Below are 21,339 nucleotides of genomic sequence, written 5' to 3' on the forward strand. Positions count from 1 at the left end.
TGCCACTGGTGTTACTTGGACTGGTTCAGTAATTATTTTTTAATTTATATCTACATTGCGAAATTAATAGGCAGACGCAGCCAACAACATTTGATGAAACATTTTTTTTTTAAACCAAAAGCTACTTCATGAAGGAGCAGTGCAAAACCGTTTAAGAAATGGAAGTAAACAGGAACAAATAATGACGGCTAAGCTTGCTGTTTTCCTCTATAGTCAAGCTGTGGTTCTGACATGCCATTTCTGCCTTATCGTTGTCCTTAACTGGTTAACAACCAAAACTACTTTACATTGCAAAAAAAATATTTACTTAATGCATTTAGTATCTGTACACATTTAACAACAGAACATGCACAGTTCTACAAATGACAGGTGTTGAATAGCATATGATACAAACAGATGTGCAACTAAACTGTTTAATACTGCAGCTCCCACATCGTTTTAAATCTGTGACAGCCATATTGGATTTTGAGATCAGGGTCTATCAGAAACCAAGCCTAAAAAAATATGAGACTTCAGTGAAATGGAAGACAAACTGCATTCATCTCAAGCTATCGTTTTCTTGTTGCTCTTATTTGCATGTCCAAACAACAACCTGGATATATTTAAGTCCTGTTGTTCTGCAGAATAAAATGTCTGTTGTGAAGCCAGTAATTGAGAAACCCGGGTTAAAGAAGTGGGAGTCGCTAAAATAAATTGACAAACACTGCTTTAAAAGACAAGGATTTCCACCACATAATTACTATTTGTACTTGGTGCCTTTACATATAAAATTTGAAGTTACAAGGTGCAGTGCATAGTGACATTTTTAATGACAGTTTTGTAATGGGTGTATATAGCTATGTGTATTTTAACATATGCTGATCAATTGGGGGGGGGGGGGGGGACAAAAAAAACAACCACCAAATTGCAACATTTTAGTTTGAGTCCTTCTGTGTTATGTGGTTGTTTTTAGTCACCAGACATTATTTCTACAGTTCATTACACATTTGCTAGTATGGCACACTTTATTACTCACCAGAGAAGACATCTAGGTAGGGTGCTGTGGAGTTTCTCTTTCCGTAATGAGCCCTCTTGGAACCAAGGGTCCAATAAGTCCCTACTGTGTGACCTTTCTCTGTGGTCTCCTGCTCTGGCGTCTTTGTCACACCAGTCTGACTTTCTCCAAAGTCTAACTCTGCTGACCAGTCACCAGAGACCCTATGGGCTCCGGTAACAGAGACCGACCTCTGCTTGTGCTTTTCAAACCCCTCAGGCCTGCTGGATTCCAGAGAAGCAGAGATAGCCTCCCTTTTCCTGGGCACATTGGGACTAGTAAGGGGGGATCCAACTGGAGAGGTGAGCTGCCTGGTGGTGGTCTTGACATATGACGGGTTAACTGGAGGGTAGAGTTTTACGGTAGACGGGGAGGTGGCGGATGTTCGTCTGGTCTGAGATGCATCAGCTGTCAGGTGACTGATAGACATGCTGCTCTTCCTACGTGCGAGTGGCAGAAAATCCGGTCTAAGTATTTGCTCATCATCCCTCGCAAGTGAGAGGTCCAAACTGCTTGCACTCTTGTGAGTGCGAGGTGGGCTCCTTCCAGGTGAGACTAGATCCAAACGGACACTTGGCACACACGCGTTTCTGCTTTGTGTAGGTTGACCAACTTGATTTTGCTGTTCAGGTATATCAGGGCTCTCTAGATCATCCTGGGGCTCTTCGGCGCTCTCATAGGAAGTAGTTGCTGTAGTGTCTTGGAGGCTGTAGTCACTGTTAGTATTCGGGAGAATACTGCTGCCGCTTACTTCTATGTCTAGAACCGAGGATGGTGCTCCACTTTCACTTGATGAGTTTGTGGACATCGGTATGCCTTTACTTTTATTCTCCAATTGTTTAGAAAGTTCTTGGGCTTCACTTTCAGATGAAGATAATTTGTCATTTTCCAGAGTACATAGTTGTGGAGTTACAATTGTCTCAGAGACTTCACTCACCTCATAGGTCAGCCCTGCAGATGCAGATCTAGAAACAGTTTCCAAAACCCTGGCGCTAGCTTCACACTTTTCTTGAAATGCCTGCTGGATATCAGAAAGAAGATCCTCAGTTTCAGCTGCAGCTGAATGAAAACTGTACAGGTCAGCGTCTGACCCCGAGCTCGTCTTGCGGCTGACGTCCTCCACTGACCAGCGGCTCTCTGCTGTCAAATGGCTTGGATCTGCCTCGGCATCTGACACCATTCCCATCTCATCAGGCGAGTAGCTCGTCTCTGTGCCAGGCTTGAGCTCCGCTTTGCCAACATGTGGTGATTCCCCAGCTTCCAACGTGTCATCCTTAGACAAACCTTTCACTTTGGATAAACTTTTCCTAATCTTCATGCCGGAAAACACAGAACCTTTCGACTCTGACTTTATTTTCTTCTTGGTATTGTGTTCTCCTTTACTTGCCTTGTTGTTGGCCTTTTTAGATAGTTTGTCCACCTCTCTTTCATCGGCTTCTCCGTCAGCGTTGGCATTCCCTGCAGCTCCACCACTTCCTCCTCCTTTCTTCTGCCTTGCTTCCTGGTTTCCCATATTCCTTATTAGGCGGACACCCTTGGCTAACAGGCCATGCTGCTGGGGCTGAGGTTGGGGATTCTGGGCTTCCCCTTGGACTACCACAGATGCTGGCCCTTGTTTGCTCCAAGTTCTTCCCGTGCCAGTTAATCCCTGCTGTCTGCCCACCACAGCTGACAGAGGATGTGAGGATGATGCTGGCTTCCCCAGCACTGCTGTTCCTGATGACGACGATGATGAAAGGAGGAGGAGACTGGCACTGTCAGCCACAGGCTCCCCCCTCCTCCTCCCCTGCAAAGCCTCACTCATTCTCTGATCCCTTTTCTCCTTTAGCCCCTCCTTCCTGTCCCCATCTGCTTGTGCAGGCTCGAGCGTCTTGCATAACGGGTTGCTGATCGAGCGAGCAAGCCGCTGATGCTCGGGGGTCTGCTGCCATGCTCGGTTTTCAACTGAACTGGAAGGAAACTGCTTAGGAGTTAGCTGCTGATGCTCTAAAATGCACTGCTGTTGATCTAGGAGTGATTGCTGTTTATGGAGGAGGTGGGTCACACTACTCTTCCTTCTGCCTTTGAAGGTGGAAGTAAAGAAACTCTCTTTAAGAAAGGGAACCTGGGTCTCCACTGTCTTGATGGTGTGCATTATGGCCAGATTTGCTTCATGTAGAAGGATGGAGAACTGCACAGGCTGCTGTAAACAGAGAAGAAGTAAAAAAAATAAAACAATGTTGACTTGATTTACATTAGTGTGTGTTCAGACAGGCTAAGAGGAGGGGAAAAGGAGGCTAACTTGTATTGTCATCTTAGAGTATTATAGCATGGAACAGTCTTATTTCAATGTAGACTATTCAGTTTTTACAGTCTCAGTTGTACAAACCTGAATGTTGCAATGTGTTAGCATAAATCCACATGGGCTACTTACTTTGGCTTCAAGATGATCTCCCTTCTTGGAATTTATAGGCGTTAAAGGTGAATAGTATTAGCAGTAGAAAAGAGCAATCTCTGTTTGGGAAATCTAACATTTCAGAGAAGTGGGAGTGGAGCCACTTAAGCAAGATAATCAATATCTTGGTGTTAACATGCATTCTGGTTGATTGGATTGTAAGCAGACCAGAGTAACAAAAGAATAAAAATAGGCTTTATACACCATGTTCGTAGGTACCAACAAGGAATTTAACTTCGGACTCTAACGCTTGCACTGTGTAAAAACAACCACCAAACAATAAAAAAAAGATGCAATTCACACCAAGCATTAAATAAAATTTTGACTGATTGATCTCGGTTATTGACTTTATATGCAAATATAAAGCGTGGGTGGTCAACTGAGAAAACATCTGTTAAAGTTTCTGCAACACTGAAGATACTTTTAATCACTTTAAGCATCTTGAGGCATGTTTACGTGTAGTTAAACACCATCGTAACCTCACAGCTGAGGATTTCACCCGCAGCTTTATTCGTAAAACCGCTGACGATTAGCCTTCACTAGTTTATAGACCCTGCAGATTCTGTAAGAGTAAGTGGGTTCCATCAGAAAGAAAAACACATCCTGTGTATCAGATAAAATGTCATTCACATTGGCCCCTGTACAGAAACCTGAATGTCGGCCAATCAAATTCTCAACTGCAATTTTTTTTTTTATTTTTTTTTTTTTTTACACAGAGGATACCTATAAGCAAAACTTGTATTGGAAAGGAAACAAATCCTACCATTACTGTATTCCAAATCTCTTTATAATAATTTTAAATTAGATGACACCAACAATGAATTTGGCAACAGTAGTTTCTCTTTTTTAATTATTTAGGGAGACTAACTGCTTGAGGAGAGTCGTGTCATATCAGTTTCAGTGGATGCGCACTGACTGCCACATTAATCCTGATGTGTCCTATTCAATTACATTTTTTATATAAAGCCAATTCACAACACATCATCTAACTTGATTCTGTCAAATATTGCAGTGAGATTGCACGGAGTCATTGACTTGCAGCATTCACTTCTCCTGGATTGGCATGTACCCACAGCAGACAATCATCTGCAATGCATTGTTCACTTTGCAGGAATCGCTCATACAGATTGCATGTAGCGACAGTGGAGAGGAAAACTCCCCTTTAACAGGAAAAAACCTTCAGCAGAACCAGACTCAGTGTGAATGTCCATCTGCCTCAACCAACTGGGGGTTTGAGAAGACAGCAGAGAGGCAAAAAGAACACAGAAGCACTGATCCAGGAATATGTAATATGTTAGAGAGGTTAATGGCAGCCTAACTCCATAGGTGGCTGTGTCTAGGAAGGAAACTGGCTTGAATCTGAAGATATTCTGAGGAAACTGACTTCACTGCATCTCAAATACATTTACACCTGTAGTTACCGGGCTAAACAGACAGAATTGGATCACTTAGGATGTATGTTAGCAACAGGTGTGAATGGGCCCACATGGCCAAGCTCATTTACTTTCTATAAATGGCTGGGTAGCCTTGATGGCCAACTTCCTAAATTATTTTGGTGTTTGGATGCATTTCTTCAATCCACTTTGATTGGGTAGAACTGATGATAAAGTCGTAAAATAGATCCTTCCTTGAAGATGAATTGATTTGGGGATTGTGAGTCAGAGAGATTTGAGTTTATCACAGAGCGTAGAATTAGCACTATTAAAAATTTAAGAGCAACAGATCTGTTGATCCCATTTAGCACTGAACAATACATTTTCCTTTTGGACTGTATAAGAACTCAAAATTTTATACCATTTAAATGTTTCCATTGTGTTTTTAATCACACTTGCCGGTGCATCTTGATGGACTACCTAGGTGGATGCCCGAGCTCATATGGAGACCAAACTCCACCTACCTGCTGTGTCGTTCCGCTCACCAGCTGCTAAATGGTGCACAACATTTCTCTCCTTGAATACAGCTGATTAAATTAATGTCATTAGCAGGCTCCAGTAACACTTGGTGACAAATTATTCAACCTTTTGAATCTGTAGCAAAAACTACCATCTTAATGAACATAGAGAGCAGCTTTTTTTTTTTTTTTTTTTTTTTTTTTTTTTTTTTTATATTGGTAAACCAGTCTGCTGTTTTGTTTCTTTGGTTTTTGTTTCTGTCATAACCCATGATCCAGGTTGTGATTGTAAAGATTTCCTTAATCAAATGAGGTCCATGTTGTTGAACTTGTACCACGAGGCTGTGACTTGTTCTCTCTGCAGGGCTGTCTAAACAAAAACCTACAGGCAGTGGGTGCATTTCTTATTAGTCAACCGGCAGATGTGATAATGAGGTAGTGTCGAAGAAGTTTCTTAAACAGGGAGCAAGCACCTGATTTTAATACGTTATTGAGCACCGACAATGCAATATGCTTCTAGGGACCACCTGCTGTTTGACAGTGTTAAATTCAATATATTCTTCTGATTCATTGACCTTATTCCTATTTAACAAATATAAATTGCTATACAGTGGTTGAAGTGGTTTAAGTGGGCACCTGCATTTCTTGCTGATGGATCCAAACACCGCATCTACAGTCTGTTTGGAACTACGTGTAAACACCTGCCATGAGACTCGACTTCCTCACCAAGTGAAAAATTGTGCTATTCCTGTAATACTTGCAATAATTATAAAAAGCCAAAACCAGAATCACAATTAGCCAAATTATAAAGATAAAAACTGCTGACTAAAAGTGTGAGCAATTGCATAGTAATTTAGCAGCAAATCTGATGTAGCAGCACACGGTCTGGTTTAAAGGTGACCTATTATGAAGGGGGAAAAAAAAAATTACTTTAAGCAAGTTTTTGTACTTCCATTTGGCTCTCTACTGCTTCTAGAAACGTTCAAGTGCTAAAAAAACAACAACCATCCAGCCATTTTATGGCAATAACTAAAAGGTTTTGTTGGTGTCTGAGAATGAGCTGTTTCAAAAACCTCCCATTATTGCATCACAATTGGTCATGCAGTAAGTAAACTGCATATGTTTACTCTTGTTTGGCTTTTTCCTGATTCTCCAAAAGCCACCAATACTGGCTGCATTAGAAAAAAAACATTTACTTGCCAATACATGGATATACATTTCTAATACCGTTTCAAAAAGTAAATACGCCAGTGTATCTGCTGAATGTCCTGCAAAATATTAATCAATGAGCTCAGCTTTGCATGCCCTTCCCACACTATAACTTCATATGGCTGAAAAGAAGAAGAAAAACAAGAGAAGAAAAAATATCCCCTATGGTTGATGGACAGGACCAAGACATCTTATAAAGGCTACATTTTTTTAAATAAAGTTTTTGAATCTAATAAATGTAATAACTTCTTGTGTTAGGAGAAAAACAAGCGAGGAAAAAGCTGATCCTCTCAGTTTGGCATGTTTTTCCTTCATTTCACAGATAAAGTCCTCTTGTGTGACTTCACCATTTCTAACTGGGTAATGTGCAATGGAACCACAGAGGACTCGGCCCAGTGACTCCTCTTAGCTCCCTACACTACTAAACTATACTTCAAAGATCTTACATTCTCAAATTAAATGTTAATTTATCAAAATATGACAATTTTTCTCTATGACCAAAAATAACGTGATATTTGGGTTCTTAGAATTTCTTTACACTCATTTGATAAACACACTGCAATAATTGTACAAGACTTAATGAACACAAAAAAGGAATTTAGGGTATACGTATCAAAGCAATCACTTCTTAAACATAAAATGCGATAAAATAAAAACTTCTCAAACTTATGTTCAATAAGCATTGCAACTGCTGTTAAAGCATTCTTTGTAAAAACCTGCAACGATAGAAGGATTCTCTTTTTTTGCCGAATACACAAAACATCTTCAGATATGCTTAGTTAATACAAACTCAAAATTACTTTCTTTGAAAGACAAAACAGGATCACTATGTTAATCAATATATAAAGTTTAAGACAATCTAACTTAACTATACAGTAAGCATAAGAAGCTTTTTTATTTTCCAGTATGACAAATGGTAGTTTACTTGCCTTACTGCTGGATTCTCCTTGCTGTTTTAGTGCTGTCTGAAGAACACGACACAAATGGGTGTCTGTCTTCTTCTCTGGGCTGCTCCTTAGCAATGGGTCACATGAAGTTGGTATTTTGCTCATCACATGTTTAAACTCTGTCGCCATCTTCCATTCAGCACTGTGTCTGACTGCCTTCACTAATTTTATCAGGCCTCAACAATACGGTGCCACACAAAAGTGTATAAAAGTCAAAGACGACTGTAGTGTTTATTCAGTGAACAATAAGTAGAGGAGCTGGGTTGCTGAACAGTGATATAGGAATTAAATGAAAATGGGGATTTTTGCCTTGCAAAAACATTTGCAACTTGATTCTTCCCCATTTTTGGCCTGGTGCCACTTTTAAGGCCATCTCGTCAATCAGCTGACAAGCTTCAGCTGTGCCCTCCCAGTACAAGCAACTTTCAGACCCTCAAGATCCTAATAGAATTGGCTGATTACATAAAAAATATAAAATAACAGAGATGGTGCAGAACTAAAAATTTCAGCATCGCGGATTGCATTTTATCTGAATATATCTGTATCTGTGCTATTATTTGAAAATGGTTAACTAACTCTTGTAGGTTGTTTTTATTTCAAAGTGCAGTTTTACTGAGTTTTCTGTTACATTACCTAAACTACTTAAATTACAAGTAAAACTGGAAATAGTTTCTCCAGGTTGATGTAGAATTTGTAATTCTGAGTTTTAGCTTATGGTAAAATCTAAAGAGAAAAGTATTTTTTACTTGATCAGAAGTGAACGATTCATGAGTGTCAGACACTAGTCAATGCCCCATAATGAACCAGCAGCCAGTCAGTTATTAGACAAGCAACTGGAATTCTCATCATCCCAGACAAACCAATAAAATGACATTATTTAGATCAGTACTTTAATAAACACATGTCCGAAGGTCACATCACAATACCTCACAACAGCAAGACTTAAAACTACTTTCATTTTAATGATCTTTAAGATAAAACGGCATTATCAAAAAGTTTCAAATCTCACCATGAAATCATAACAATAACAAAGACGTGCTGTCAGAGAATGAGGCATATTGTGATAATTTCTATTGCGCTGTGTGAATAAAATTGAAAGCAAAATCAAAATATTAAGGCAAATCACACAATCATGAACACATAAAACATCTGTTTATTTACTTAAAATATATATGATTGGTATATTTGAACATAAATAAATTTAAAAGAGAAATAAATATGTCTCAATGATGACATGGAAGTAAATTATGCTTAAAGCAGGCTGACATGTCTACTGTTGGCAGAGGGTTTTCTTTTTTCTAGGACATCCAATTTGCACACAATTAAAATCAAAGATGAACACTACAATTACCATATCAATTTATTTTTCTTCATATGACACCTGTTATATTACAGATCATCTTTTGCCTTCAGTATCTTTTGCACATTATTAGAAATGTTTCGGCAAAAACATTTACTTAAGATTTTAAAAAAGACGGATGCGCTTTACAAATACAAATACAGTATGACTGCTTTTAGTTGCTGTGATGTTTGCTTGTTGTCTGTATAACCCAAGCTATTATTAAAAAAATATTGACAAATCAAACGTTGCATGGCTTTATAATAAAAAGTAAAATCACAGATTCGATCCCTTGGATGTTTATGGCAATCGTATTTGGATGTTGAAATCATTCAAACTTTTTGACCCTAAATGTACAAATGTTGAAATTACAATATTTGCCCCCAGAGGGCGCAATTGTTCCTTTGTTACCTTTGTAGAAATTTCATTGAGTAACCAAACCAGAAAAAAAACAAACAAACATATCTTCAAAAATGTACACCTGTGTTTGCAAATAGTCTTGTTTTACTAGATCAGAAATGCACAAAACCTTTTCATCATTGTACACTCATTGGTTTTGACAGGAAACTCCAAGCACAGAAAACACAACCAATGTACCTATTGTGTTCACCATAGAAAATTACAACAATCACACTGAACACAACAGCAGTTCACTGACTGTGGTGCTGCACAGAATATTCACAATTCACTTCATCAAATGTACCATTTTCAAACTGGCTCGGTACTTCTGGTGTACCTAGAAAACTAAAAATCAAAATCACAAAAATAACAGTTCTCTGGTGAGTGAGAGTAAGGACACCTTTTAATAACTTTTTTATACTCCATAATACACAGGGAAGCTATATTCATGTAGAAAGATAGTCCACAGAAGTTCTGCTAAAAACACATGCCAGTCAAGAAGAAGTCACTGCAAACTAGTAACTAAAGGTAGAAGCCAATGGACACAAGATTCCTTTTTTACCTTGGCTCTCAGGAACATATTACAGATACACAGTTTTTTTATGCAAAACCTCTCTGCACATTACAAATCCAGCTAACCACAGAGGGAAGTTGTAAGCAATGTAAATCATCCACCGTGACATGGACATGCTTACTATGTGTCAATTGCACTTACATATTTCACCTGCAATGCATATTAAAAGCCCTTTACTGTTATTTCCTTGTCATCTTCTCCCAGCAGAAACCAGAGTTTAATGGTGGAGATTTCCTTCTGGAGAAAGAAAAAAACGTTCATCTGCAGACTTCACCTTAGGCAACCCTTCCCACATGTACCCATTTGACAACGTACATAGATGCTCTGACATAAATACATATCACAAGAACACCATGTAGTGTTGCTGTATTTTTGCAAAACAGCAGACAAGGACATTGTGGATTTTTAGGCAAAGACACCTTTATTTCCATTGTCCTGTGTTGAATGTTGAAAATGTGTCAACAACTGACTGAATTTATAGTCATTTTACGTCGACTCCCTAGGAATCCCCCTGTGGAAGATCACTGATTGCCTCTGTTGAAACTGTTGCTTCCGTCTTTTCTTCTGGTCCCAGCGGCACATCAGTATCATCTTAAAGGTTGTTCGGAAAGTCTTGTTGCACAGCGCGTAGCACATGGGGTTGACTGTGCTGTTAACATAGCACAGCCAGTACCCCACTGCCCACAGGGTCTTTGGGATGCAAGTTTCACAAAAGGCTGTAATCAGCACCATGATGTTGTACGGCGTCCAGGTGATGATGAAAGCTAAGAGGATGGCGCTGAGTGTTTGGGCTGCCTTCTTCTCCTTCACTAAAGACATTCGTTTCCTCTTGGTTATCTGAGTCCGGGTTCGCGTTGCAAATCGCTTTGCTATAGCGGCTTCTTTAGAAGACAGTGGAACAGAGGAGGACTTGGTGGCTGTGCACGGGGTAGTGCCGTCGGTGGCAGTGGTTGACGGGGTGCCATCCAGAAACCCTTGGTTAGACTTAGCTTGAATGGTGGACATTGACTGTGTCTTACGTGAGCTGAAACGTTGGTGGTAGTTATTTTCTCTGTTGTTTGTTCCCTCAGGCGTAATAGGAGCAGTGGCATTGGTGGTGACTGTTGACAAGCTGTCTTGGCTGAACTCGGCTCCCCTAAGAGGATCCTCTTCTGAGGCGACATCTAAATCCTCACATGAGGTAAGATGAGAGTTGACTGCAGCCTTAATGCCAGGAAGGGTGAGGACAATGGAAAAAATGGCATGACTTTTAGAAATCATGTCTCTTCCCCCACAGTCTTCATCCTCAGAGGACCCAGAATGGTCCAAAGAGGCCGCTGCATCGTTGTTGTTCCAGCTGTCACTGCTGCTCTGGTCCGGATCACCATCTCCATGCCTGATACTACCAGGTCTCCAAGAACGAACCCCTGGCCAGCAGTGGAATCGCCCAACTAGCTCTTGGCATGTGCTCCTTCTCTTAGACAACCTGTTCAACTCATAGCTACCACAGCTTCTAGAACTTCCAGTCTGATGTACAAACCGAGCTCTTTCCCCCCTTACCTTTCCAATCCTTCCCCCTATCCCACCACGGCCTTCTGAACCTTGAAGCCCAGCTAACTCTTTTGAGCGGTTCTGAGTTTCCTTATAGATGCGCCAGTAGAGAACACTCATTATTGTCACAGGCAGGTAGAAAGCTGCCACTGCTGTGCAGAAGGTTGTGATTGGCTCTTTAAGGAACTGGATATAGCACTGATTGTGGGGTACTGTCCTTTGACCCACAAAATACTGCCACAGCAGTATGGCTGGGGCCCACAGAACAAGAGACACAAGCCAAGCCAGGCTAATCATGATTCCAGCTCTCTTTGTGGTCCGTTTGGCCCGGTAGGTCAAAGGTCTGGTAATTGAAAAGTAGCGATCAAAACTAATAACCAAAAGGTTCATAACTGATGCATTGCTTGCAACATAGTCAATAGATAACCAAAGGTCACAAGCCCAGGTGCCCATGGCCCAGTAGTCCATTATAAGGTAGACAGTGTAGAGATTCATGGAGATTACTCCTATAATGAGGTCAGCTACAGCCAAGCTAAGTAGAAAATAGTTGTTGACTGTCTTCAGCTGGCGATTAACCTTGAAGGACACCACTACCAGTATGTTCCCAACGATGGTGACCAGTGAAAGCGTGCCTGTCAGTAAAACAATGAGGACAACTTGCCACACAGGGTGGCCACCGAGAGGGTCATGGGCTGCTGTTTCATTCCCAGGTTGAGGAGTGAAGTTAAGGGGTCTGTTGGTGAAAGAGGAATTCTCATCAATCACCATCCATGGGACTCCTTCAATGACTCCTTGATGAAGCGCACTGGATTGAGAGTAGGCTCCAGCCACTCGTGGTGATGGGTTGGCAGGCAAGAGGAGACCAGGCTCTGTGATGTTGGAGCTCATTGTTGTGTTCTGGCATATTCTGAAGTCAGGGACAGAGAAAGTGAGGCAGGAAGGGGAAGGAGAGGGAAGGAAGAAGATAAGGGATATGAAAAATAAAGGAAAAAAGGATAGGGAAAAGATGGGTACAATGACAAAATAGATTAGTAGAGTTGGCAATCCTGTTAACATCCAGCAGGTGAGGCTATAGGCCTACTCCATTAATCTGGGCCACTGTATAGTTGACAAAAATGTTTCTGTTTTTTTTTTATTTCTTCGTCAAATATTTATATGTATTCTTTGGCAAACTGTATGCACACAGTAAATGTATTTCTTTATATCATTATCACAACTTGATATCTAAATCAACAATATTTTGCATCAGTAACAAAGACAGACTGCATTCATCACTTCTTTTTCTAGACATGAACAAATTGCACTCACTTCACATATACACAGGCTTTATATTTTCATACACTTGCCTTGTTTGCAAAAAAACTAAATCAGCATTCAAAGCTCATATAACATTGGTTGCATGGACACCATCAACATATTTTTTTTTCAACAGAGATGGCTCAGTCTGATGACTTTTCAAAAGAGCAAATACAGTTTTCCTTTAAAAAAAAAAACACCATAATCCCCCCCCCCCCCCCCCCCCCCAAGACAACTATAACAGAAGTTTAGCTGAATTTTTCTTAGACCAATTTGAAGGGCTTTGTTGTAGTGGAAGTTTAGGAAAAGGAAAAGTTTAGGAAAAGTAAGTAATCTCTGAACACTATTCTAAGCAATGTAAAGAAATGTAGGAATAAAAAGAAGATCCTGATATTTGCAAAAGCAGATCATGACAAATTGAAAATAAGATGCATTTGTTTTGAGAGCCACACTGGAACAATTTCTTACTAACGCAGCAAGACCAACAATGCAGAAGCTGAACAGAAGGGCCTGAAAAAGGCTTGAAGTACTCTGATTATTGGCAAACACTGATTAAACATACCATGATGTCTCCCAGCTCTTTAATGAATGGTTCTTCATCAGTAAGGAAAGAGAAAAACTGTTTAGCACCAGCCACAGATACTTGTTTGACTCCTTTCATTTTCCGGTATGGTCTTGGTGGATTAGGCTTCCCTCGTACAAATGGGAATTTGGAGACAAGGGAAAAAAAACATAGAATTTAATTTAAGAATTTTTCCTACAGGCCTACTTCTGTCCAGCTGTTCAAAAAGATGACTAATGTAGGTTTGCAACCATTGTTACTGTAACACTTGTGTGAAACCATGTATTACTTATTTACTGGAACCACTGGTAAATATGTCTAAGATTCAGTAAGAAGATAGTCATAAGACATTTTTATTTTATTTCTGTCATTTAATTGCCCTCTGAATTATTATTTTTGTCATCCAACCTTTGATCTGAATACATTTATTTAACGAAAAAAAAGCTGTTAAGGGAAATAATTTTTTTCACCGTTCTTTCCTTGTATTTTAGCTTAGTTCTGTGTACTTGAGATGACATCCAGATCAGATTCATTCATCAATTGCCTTTACCTGCTCTGAGCAGGTTGCAGGGTCTATTGCCAGCGATCACTGGGCAGGAAGCAAGGTACACCCTGTATAGTTCGCAATTCCATCAATTCCTGTGGCACGTGGTATACCTGTGTCATTCCAATTACCACCTGCAGCAATAATAGAGATAAGCGTTACAGCCATTCGTTGCGTGATGATCCCACACAGTTGGTATAGTCAAGCCCTCAGCGTTTCCTTGTGCTCAAGGGTTTATGAAATGAGAGTACTCCTGTGGTTCACTTTCATACCAGCTCATCCCTCTGTTTTCTGCCCTCAGGATGATCGCCACAAGATGCCTTCCTGATCTGCTTTTGAAGATTCCTATGTTGCCCATAACTACTGGTTGTTTCAACTCCAACGCTGTGAATACAAGCTCGTTCTCCTTCTCTGCCCCCTCTTCACCGCCTCTGTGACTCGACAGCCAATATCTCCCTCACCTCTCTAACAACAGCATTCACCCCCTGGATCTCTGTCACCCCCCCTGAAAGACTTCCTTTCAGCAGGGGAAAATTCTCCAGCACATCCCCGTTCGGTATGAACAGCCATCTCCCACTATCTACGAAAAGATCTGCATCTTTTTTCTTTGTCTACCGGGAAGACAGCCGGATGCTCTCCAAAGATCTAAAAGAACACCAGACTCATGTGAGATAGGTTCTCCTCTTAGTGAAAACCGGAAACATGAGTTCTATGTCAAGTTCATTAGGACTAATCAGGAGAAGCTTAAAGAGGAGCACATACCCTCAAGCAGATGCCAGATTGTTTTTGCTCACAGCGTGGTAATTAGATTTACCTTACCTTGCATTGCTCTTGTTCCCAGTTTTTACATATATATATATACATATATATATATATATATATATATATATATTTTTTTTTTTTTATGTATATATAAACCTCTCTCTCCTATCCACTGTGTCTGTAGTTGTTGCCAGGACTTTTCTGGAATCACCATATAAATATGCATTTTAGCCATACTTTTAAAAATGCTAAAAATTCATCAAGTATCAGCTAACAAGCTGATCTGACACTCAGTAGTCGTAAAACCACCTGACTCTTCCCACAGCCCATAAATAGTGCTATCGACCAATCATGCAAGGATTTCAGATCCCAACAGCCCCGTAGTGCTTTAAATGAAAATGGCTCTGAGTATTTCATCATACAGACACGCATCTGAAGCTAAGAGCAGCACCTGTGCCTCAAACATCACAGACTTCCCACAGAGCTGTTAAATAACCCCAGTAGCCAGCAGCATCTCAGAACAGTTTGGGACACTAAACCCACACAGCTACAATTATTATCAAGGCCCACCCCCCCCCCCCCCTGCTGTCCACACTGGAAACATATACCACCTCACTATTCCTGCACAATACACATAAAGAACACACTCATATTTCACTTATGTACCTTTCACTTTACTGTACACATGCATGCTCAAAGGCACACTGTATATTGTGTGCAGCATATCTGCACAGAAACACACTTTGCATGTATGCCCCAAGACTGAATAGAAGCACCATAGCCAAAAGTAAAATTACTGAAGTGTGACAAAACAATGCAGATAGAGTGCAACATTTATGACAGATCACAAACTTAAAAGCCTCTTAAGAAAACAAAGCATACTTCAAACGTTTACAACACTAATTTTACAGAGGGGGTGATAAAGCAACATGCTGAACATCTTATTGTTTAAGAAAGTCTAAATGTGTCAGTGTGAAGATAAGAGCTTAAAAAGTACAGAGTGCTTTGTTCTGAATTCCTTGTTAATTTACCCCTAGGTTCCCCCTTTTTTTTAATACTATAATTAGAAAATTTTGGATGCAGCCTATGACTCATCTACTTGTTGCTTAGGCATTCTTCAGCTTGGACTACAAATCACTTCGAGAAATAAAAACGGTGGATTCGCGAAATTGGTAAACTCGAAGTATATGACCTTGTTTAGCAGCTCATCAGCAAGTTCTGTGATGTAACTGTCACAATCCCCAGGTCATTATTTTTAGGCTCCTGGGGCTCATGAGGTCCATTTCTGTTTACACCTTATAATATTGTTTATTAGTCTGATTCTGCTCATTCTTGTTATCATTTATATTCTGCCATTTACTTTTTAATCTGTTGATTTTGTTCCCATTAGATCCTTATTTTTCTACCTGCCTGTCTTCAGTTCATCCAGTGAGTATTTTGTCTTAGTCTGTTGATTCACCATGATTTTGTATTCTTGTTTGGTTCTGTTTTCCTCCTGTCTGTTTCAGATCATTGCTCTCTTTCTTTCTCAGCCTAACTGTCATTACACCTTTCACCTGTGCTGATTGCTTTCACCCGCCTTTTCCTCTGTCTCCTCTCCTATTTATTCTGCCAGTTCCCTTTGACTTATTGTTAGGTCCTCTGTTATGTTATGCTACCCCTATGTCTTGTCAGCTTCTTGTTCAGTTCTTGATCTTTGTCTACGCCAACCCAGCCTGTAAGTTGTTAATTTACTTAAAACGCGCAGCTCCCAAGCTCTTGCCTGCATTTCAGTCCTGCTACATCTACAACAAACCTGACGGTAACAGAAAAAACTGAACGGCTTGAAAAATATGACCCAAAAATAATATAAAAATATCTATGCAGCACCTTGATAGACTACATTCAGATTTTCAGCATTCCAAGTACGCAAAGAAATTTATTTAAGGGTTAAAAAAGTGGATTTTACATATGTCCGCTTTAAATTTTAAATTCATTTCCTCGAATCCAGAAATACCAAACTGATTAAACAAAGGTCAAATAATTTAATTATACTGGCAAATAAATAACAAAATATTTGTGTAAATACTTCCTTTTTTCCATCATGAGAAAGCTTTTTCAGGAAAAAAGTGCCTGATGGCAATTTACATTTTTAGTCCTGTTGGCAACCAGGTACTAGTGCTGTGGTGTCAGCATCAAGCCAAGCATTATACAGAAAGTTTAACTCCCAAGCACGTATAAGTGTAGCACTCTTAGTTACAAGAAGATCAATACTCATTTACTGTGCTGCAGGATATTCCCTTTTTTTTGAGGCACTGGGTCCCAGCATGGTTGAACTATAGAATCCAAGTCAAGTCCAAAGATCTATCTAAATCGGGTGATTGGGCCAGGTGGTTGGAGCTAGGCAAATGAGTGTGCTATCAAGTTTCTATTTTCAGCTATCTAATTTAACAGAGCAGTGATACAGGCATGTGCGGTACAATATGGACACGTTGGTCTCCATTTTCTAATTTATTTAATGTGCACTTTCAGCCAGAGCTGTGTGCAAAAGAACATCTGCAGAGAGACAAGAAGGACTTTGCATTTATCAAAACCCACTTTAGCACAGCAGCTTGAACTGAAGCGAGTGCACTGTCAAATAGGTGGAACTGCTGTCAAAACAAAACTCTGACCATACATGCAGAAGAAAGAAAGATCTTGTTTAGATTCAAGCACACAGCAAATTTTCACGCAAGGCTAAATATAAGCATATTGAGTTGAAATGCAAGGCAAGCAGTGGTTCTCTGATGACTGACTTAGTCTAATGTGCGGCAAGGGTAGAAAAAATGACCCCAATTTATTATTGTGCTTAGGACCAGGTAAAAAAAAAAAAATGTGTGGCTTATTTGCATGCAACCCTCAGAATTGATTGAATATTGATTATTATTAGTAGTATTTGAGTGTGAGATACACCAAAATTTCTCAGACTGCATAATTAAAATTCAGTGCAGTGCAACAGATAAACTCAGTCTGTCAGGGAATCATTAGTCCATATATTACTGCAATATTCAGGTGAAATTATTAACAGTGGTAAAGTTTGATTATATATATTTAATCAGGAAGGAGGCTTTGCATGGATTTATGCAGACAATATGAAAATTGTACACTTTTTAACTTATGTGACACAATGAAGGGAAAAAACAACCGTTTTGTTTTGACTGATCTTAGGATTTCTAAGGAAGATGAATGTTGTTCAAAGTAACTGTATGCATCTAGTGTCTAATGTGTCTAATTGCTGGTCATTTGCAATGATTTAATAATACAACAATTTTATTAAATCTAGTTTGTTTATATCACTAAAAATAACAATCCTCAAGACATTTTATCATCTTTTTTAATGTGTTTTTTTTTTAAATCCTGAATGCACAGCAACTTAAAGGAAATACAGAGGGATGGTTTGTAAGTGATGACTGTTTCCTGGCGCATGATCTCTTAGCACACAATTGTTTGTGCACTGAGGGTGACCAGTATACCCACAGTTACATAAATCACACATGGAACTCGTCTTACATTTGCAACAAAATCTTTGCTAGCTTTTAATACCCAATGCCTAGTGCGTTAGAGAGAATACAAGCACAGAAATTGTATTGATGACAATTAATTGCTTAATTCCATATAATTTACATTTTATAAGTAAAGCATGTGGCTGTATTTGATAGTTTGATGATTTGCTGTTGCACAGACAATGGAATATACTCATATATCTACTACAGGTCATATTGGGTGTATGGGGGGACTGTGTGGGTTTAGGAATGAAACACAATGAGGCAATGAGTGCCACATAACTGTACAGCTATCGATTTTGTCTACACTGAGCGAAGAAGCCTTGCTGGAAAAAACAAAACAAAAAAAACATAGTGCTCTGAGCCAGACATGTTATCTTGGATTCCCAGACAGCAGATCAATTAATGACATAATGTACAACCACAGTTGCAAAATTGTACTTAAGAAATTGGGTGGCCCTGGTTTATGCTTGAAGCAGCTGCCTAACGTACTGGATTATGGTCGTACATTCAGTTTCATGGCATAGTTAACTAATAGCTCCGGATAATGTAATCTAGGGAACAAATCTGATTTGCTAAAGAAAAGAGACACAGACATATATAAACATGCATAGACAACATGTAGTTACAGCAGGAGACCCATACTTATTAGTAGTGCTGGTGTTAGTGAAAGGAAAAATAGAAACATTATTGGTAATACCCTTTAGACAGGCAAAACGCACCAGTGCACACACTGCTTAACATCCTATAGGGGGTGTTCTGGGAGGTTTTCATGCATCAAGTTAGCATTTATCAAAAGTCGTGCTTGGTATTTACACCTAGATCACATGATCTAGATGTTCAGGTTATCTTTCATCATTTTATCAGCCTGATCAGAAAACATCACCAGTGGTGTAGAACCTGCTTCATTGTGGATAAGTAATCATATATTAGACACACTTATTTTCAATAAAACATTAATATACGTTTTTAAAATCAATTAGGACATTTTTCTAAACATTCTGATGGAGAAAGTTTTCTTTCAAACTGAGTTTGTGGTGTTACTTGGCCAGATTAGGGGTCGACATTTGGGCAATGTGCATTATTCAAAATTTTGTTTCAATTCGGTATTAATGTTAATAATTATGGCAGTAGCAGATATTATCATGCACAGCTGTTACCTTTACAACAGTATTACTATATTTTGCTCCCTAATAATATTTTAAGCAGGGCAAAGTCCTTTTATGGAAAAAGAAAGGAAAGTACAGAAATGACAGAGATGGAGGAGATCTCTGCAAGTCTTTCTAACTCTGAGTCAAAACAGTGATAAGATCTGGGTGGTGACCTTGTACTGCTCCCCTACAAAGTCCTACCGGCGGTACCTCTGCGTCTTTTGGCAAATGGCCATCATCAATGGATAGCTCCTGTGTCGCAGAGATGCCAAAAGCTGTGGTGTGCAAAAGCACACTGGTGTGAGACTCTGCTCCCTAAACCACATTGGAAAGAAGAAGGGAAGGTCTTCCCAGGGAGGAGATCGCGCACAGTCACACCAGATGCATACAAAGGCCAACAGCCTAAGATTAATATCCACCATGATCGAGTGGATCACTTCCCAACTTTCACAGACAAGGGAAGGTGCATGCCTTGCTCACGAAAGAAATGGAACAATCTATTGCACAGAAATGGGTGTTTGTCTGTGCATTGTCACTGGGAAAAGCCCACACAACTGCTTCCAGGCGTTTCTACCAACCCTGATAGAAAACCTGGACCCGTGAAATTTTCTCCAGTGTACAGTTGTGTATGCATCATTTGATAAAATTAAACTGCTGTGTAGTTTTGTTTTTATGTAATTTTCAATGCACAAACAGATTGATACATTCATCATGAAATCTTGCTTCCGCTTCAGGGAACACAAACGTTCATACTGTGTTCCCAGCGCTATTCCACTCTTTCCCTCTTGGAATCATATATTTTGTGGTGGTTTTTTTTACAATGGATCTTGAACCATTCTTCATTAGGCGCCTGCCATAGCATTTGCAATGAGGAGGCAGTGCTGTGCGAAGCACAGCACTGCCTCCCATGCAAATGCATGGAGGCACCTATTACTATTCACCTCTAAACGGACTATTTATTAGGCGCCTGCCTTGCATGTGCAATGAGGAGGCAGTGCTGTGCGAAGCACAGCACTGCCTCCCAATGCAAATGCATGGGCAGGGCCTATTACTATTCACCTCTTAAGGCGTCTCTTTATTAATTAGGCGCCTGCCATAGCATTTGCAATGAGGAGGCAGTGCTGTGCGAAGCACAGCACTGCCTCCATGCAAATGCATGGAGGCACCTATTACTATTCACCTCTAAAGGCGTCTCTTATTAGGCGCCTGCCATAGCATTTGCAATGAGGAGGCAGTGCTGTGCGAAGCACAGCACTGCCTCCCATGCAAATGCATGGAGGCACCTATTACTATTCACCTCTAAACGGATTATTTATTAGGCGCCTGCCTTGCATGTGCAATGAGGAGGCAGTGCTGTGCGAAGCACAGCACTGCCTCCCAATGCAAATGCATGGGCATGGCCTATTACTATGCACCTTTAAACGGACTATATCTTATTCTTTATTATTCTTCCTTCACGATTAATGCGGCCCGAACCATAGCGTGCCACCCCCACAATATAGGCATCAAAACCTGTGGCTCGATCTCGAGATGTGTGCTACTACTTTTATTGGATTTCGAGTTACCATGGCAACAAAATTAGCGAAAAACCAACCCCCAAAAAAACCCATATTAATCAATGGAGTCGGGGAGAAAGAAAGCCTCAAAAAACCCTCAAAATGACCATTTTCAAAGCTGTACTGTGTCGCCATGCTTTCACCTACGAACACCGTTTAACTTCCAGTTTGTAGATATATCTGTGAACTACTCAGAAGTGAAAACGGCATGTGGATATTTTTTATCGTCTCTTCACAGTTACTCCTCAAAGCTCATGTCCAAAAATCAGCAAAATCATTGTTTACAATGAAAGTCAATGACGGAATTCTCCAACCGCTAGAGTGGCCCACTCTAGCTTTTTTAAAGATTTCAAAACTCCGAACAACTTGACCTTACTCGCTCAATTTTCACTCTATGTAGACAAATTATACATCAAAACGTAGGTATTTTTGTCAGGATTCGGGAAATGTAACCCTCATTGGTGTGGCATTTATAGATTTTTCGCAAATCACCTCAGAGCGACACAACCCGAAACCCCTCCCTCATTAATTTCCTATGGAGCGGTTTTGAAAAATGACTTCTAAAAATGCAAAACATCACATGTTTTCGCA

The 21,339-nt window shown here is 39.9% G+C and overlaps 2 protein-coding genes across 3 annotated transcripts in view; both read right to left on the reverse strand.

Moving 5' to 3' along the window:
- Positions 1-7,794, reverse strand: part of LOC105927319 (formin-2) — a 55,706-nt gene extending 47,912 nt beyond the window's left edge. Inside the window, exons 1-2 of one of the 2 annotated variants that reach the window (XM_021317230.2) lie at positions 7,497-7,794; positions 1,016-3,212 (exon numbers count right to left, since the gene is read on the reverse strand). In XM_021317230.2, coding sequence (XP_021172905.2) covers positions 1,016-3,212; positions 7,497-7,643 — 2,344 coding nt within the window. In that variant the 5' untranslated portion in view covers positions 7,644-7,794. Of the gene's footprint in view, positions 1-1,015; positions 3,216-7,496 lie in introns of both variants that reach the window. The other variant, XM_012864015.3, reaches the window with a different exon arrangement.
- An 805-nt stretch (positions 7,795-8,599) lies between these two features.
- Positions 8,600-13,784, reverse strand: LOC118556226 (muscarinic acetylcholine receptor M3-like). The gene is made up of 2 exons (XM_036126724.1): positions 13,765-13,784; positions 8,600-12,263 (listed from the first exon to the last, which is right to left on the reverse strand). Exon 2 carries the CDS (start codon positions 12,242-12,244, stop codon positions 10,313-10,315), a length of 1,932 nt encoding a protein of 643 aa, XP_035982617.1. The 5' UTR covers positions 12,245-12,263; positions 13,765-13,784; the 3' UTR covers positions 8,600-10,312.
- Between the last annotated feature and the right edge of the window lie 7,555 nt (positions 13,785-21,339).

This window comes from Fundulus heteroclitus, chromosome 22 (genome assembly GCF_011125445.2).
Source record: "Fundulus heteroclitus isolate FHET01 chromosome 22, MU-UCD_Fhet_4.1, whole genome shotgun sequence".
In the NCBI taxonomy this organism is placed as follows: Eukaryota; Metazoa; Chordata; class Actinopteri; order Cyprinodontiformes; family Fundulidae; genus Fundulus; species Fundulus heteroclitus.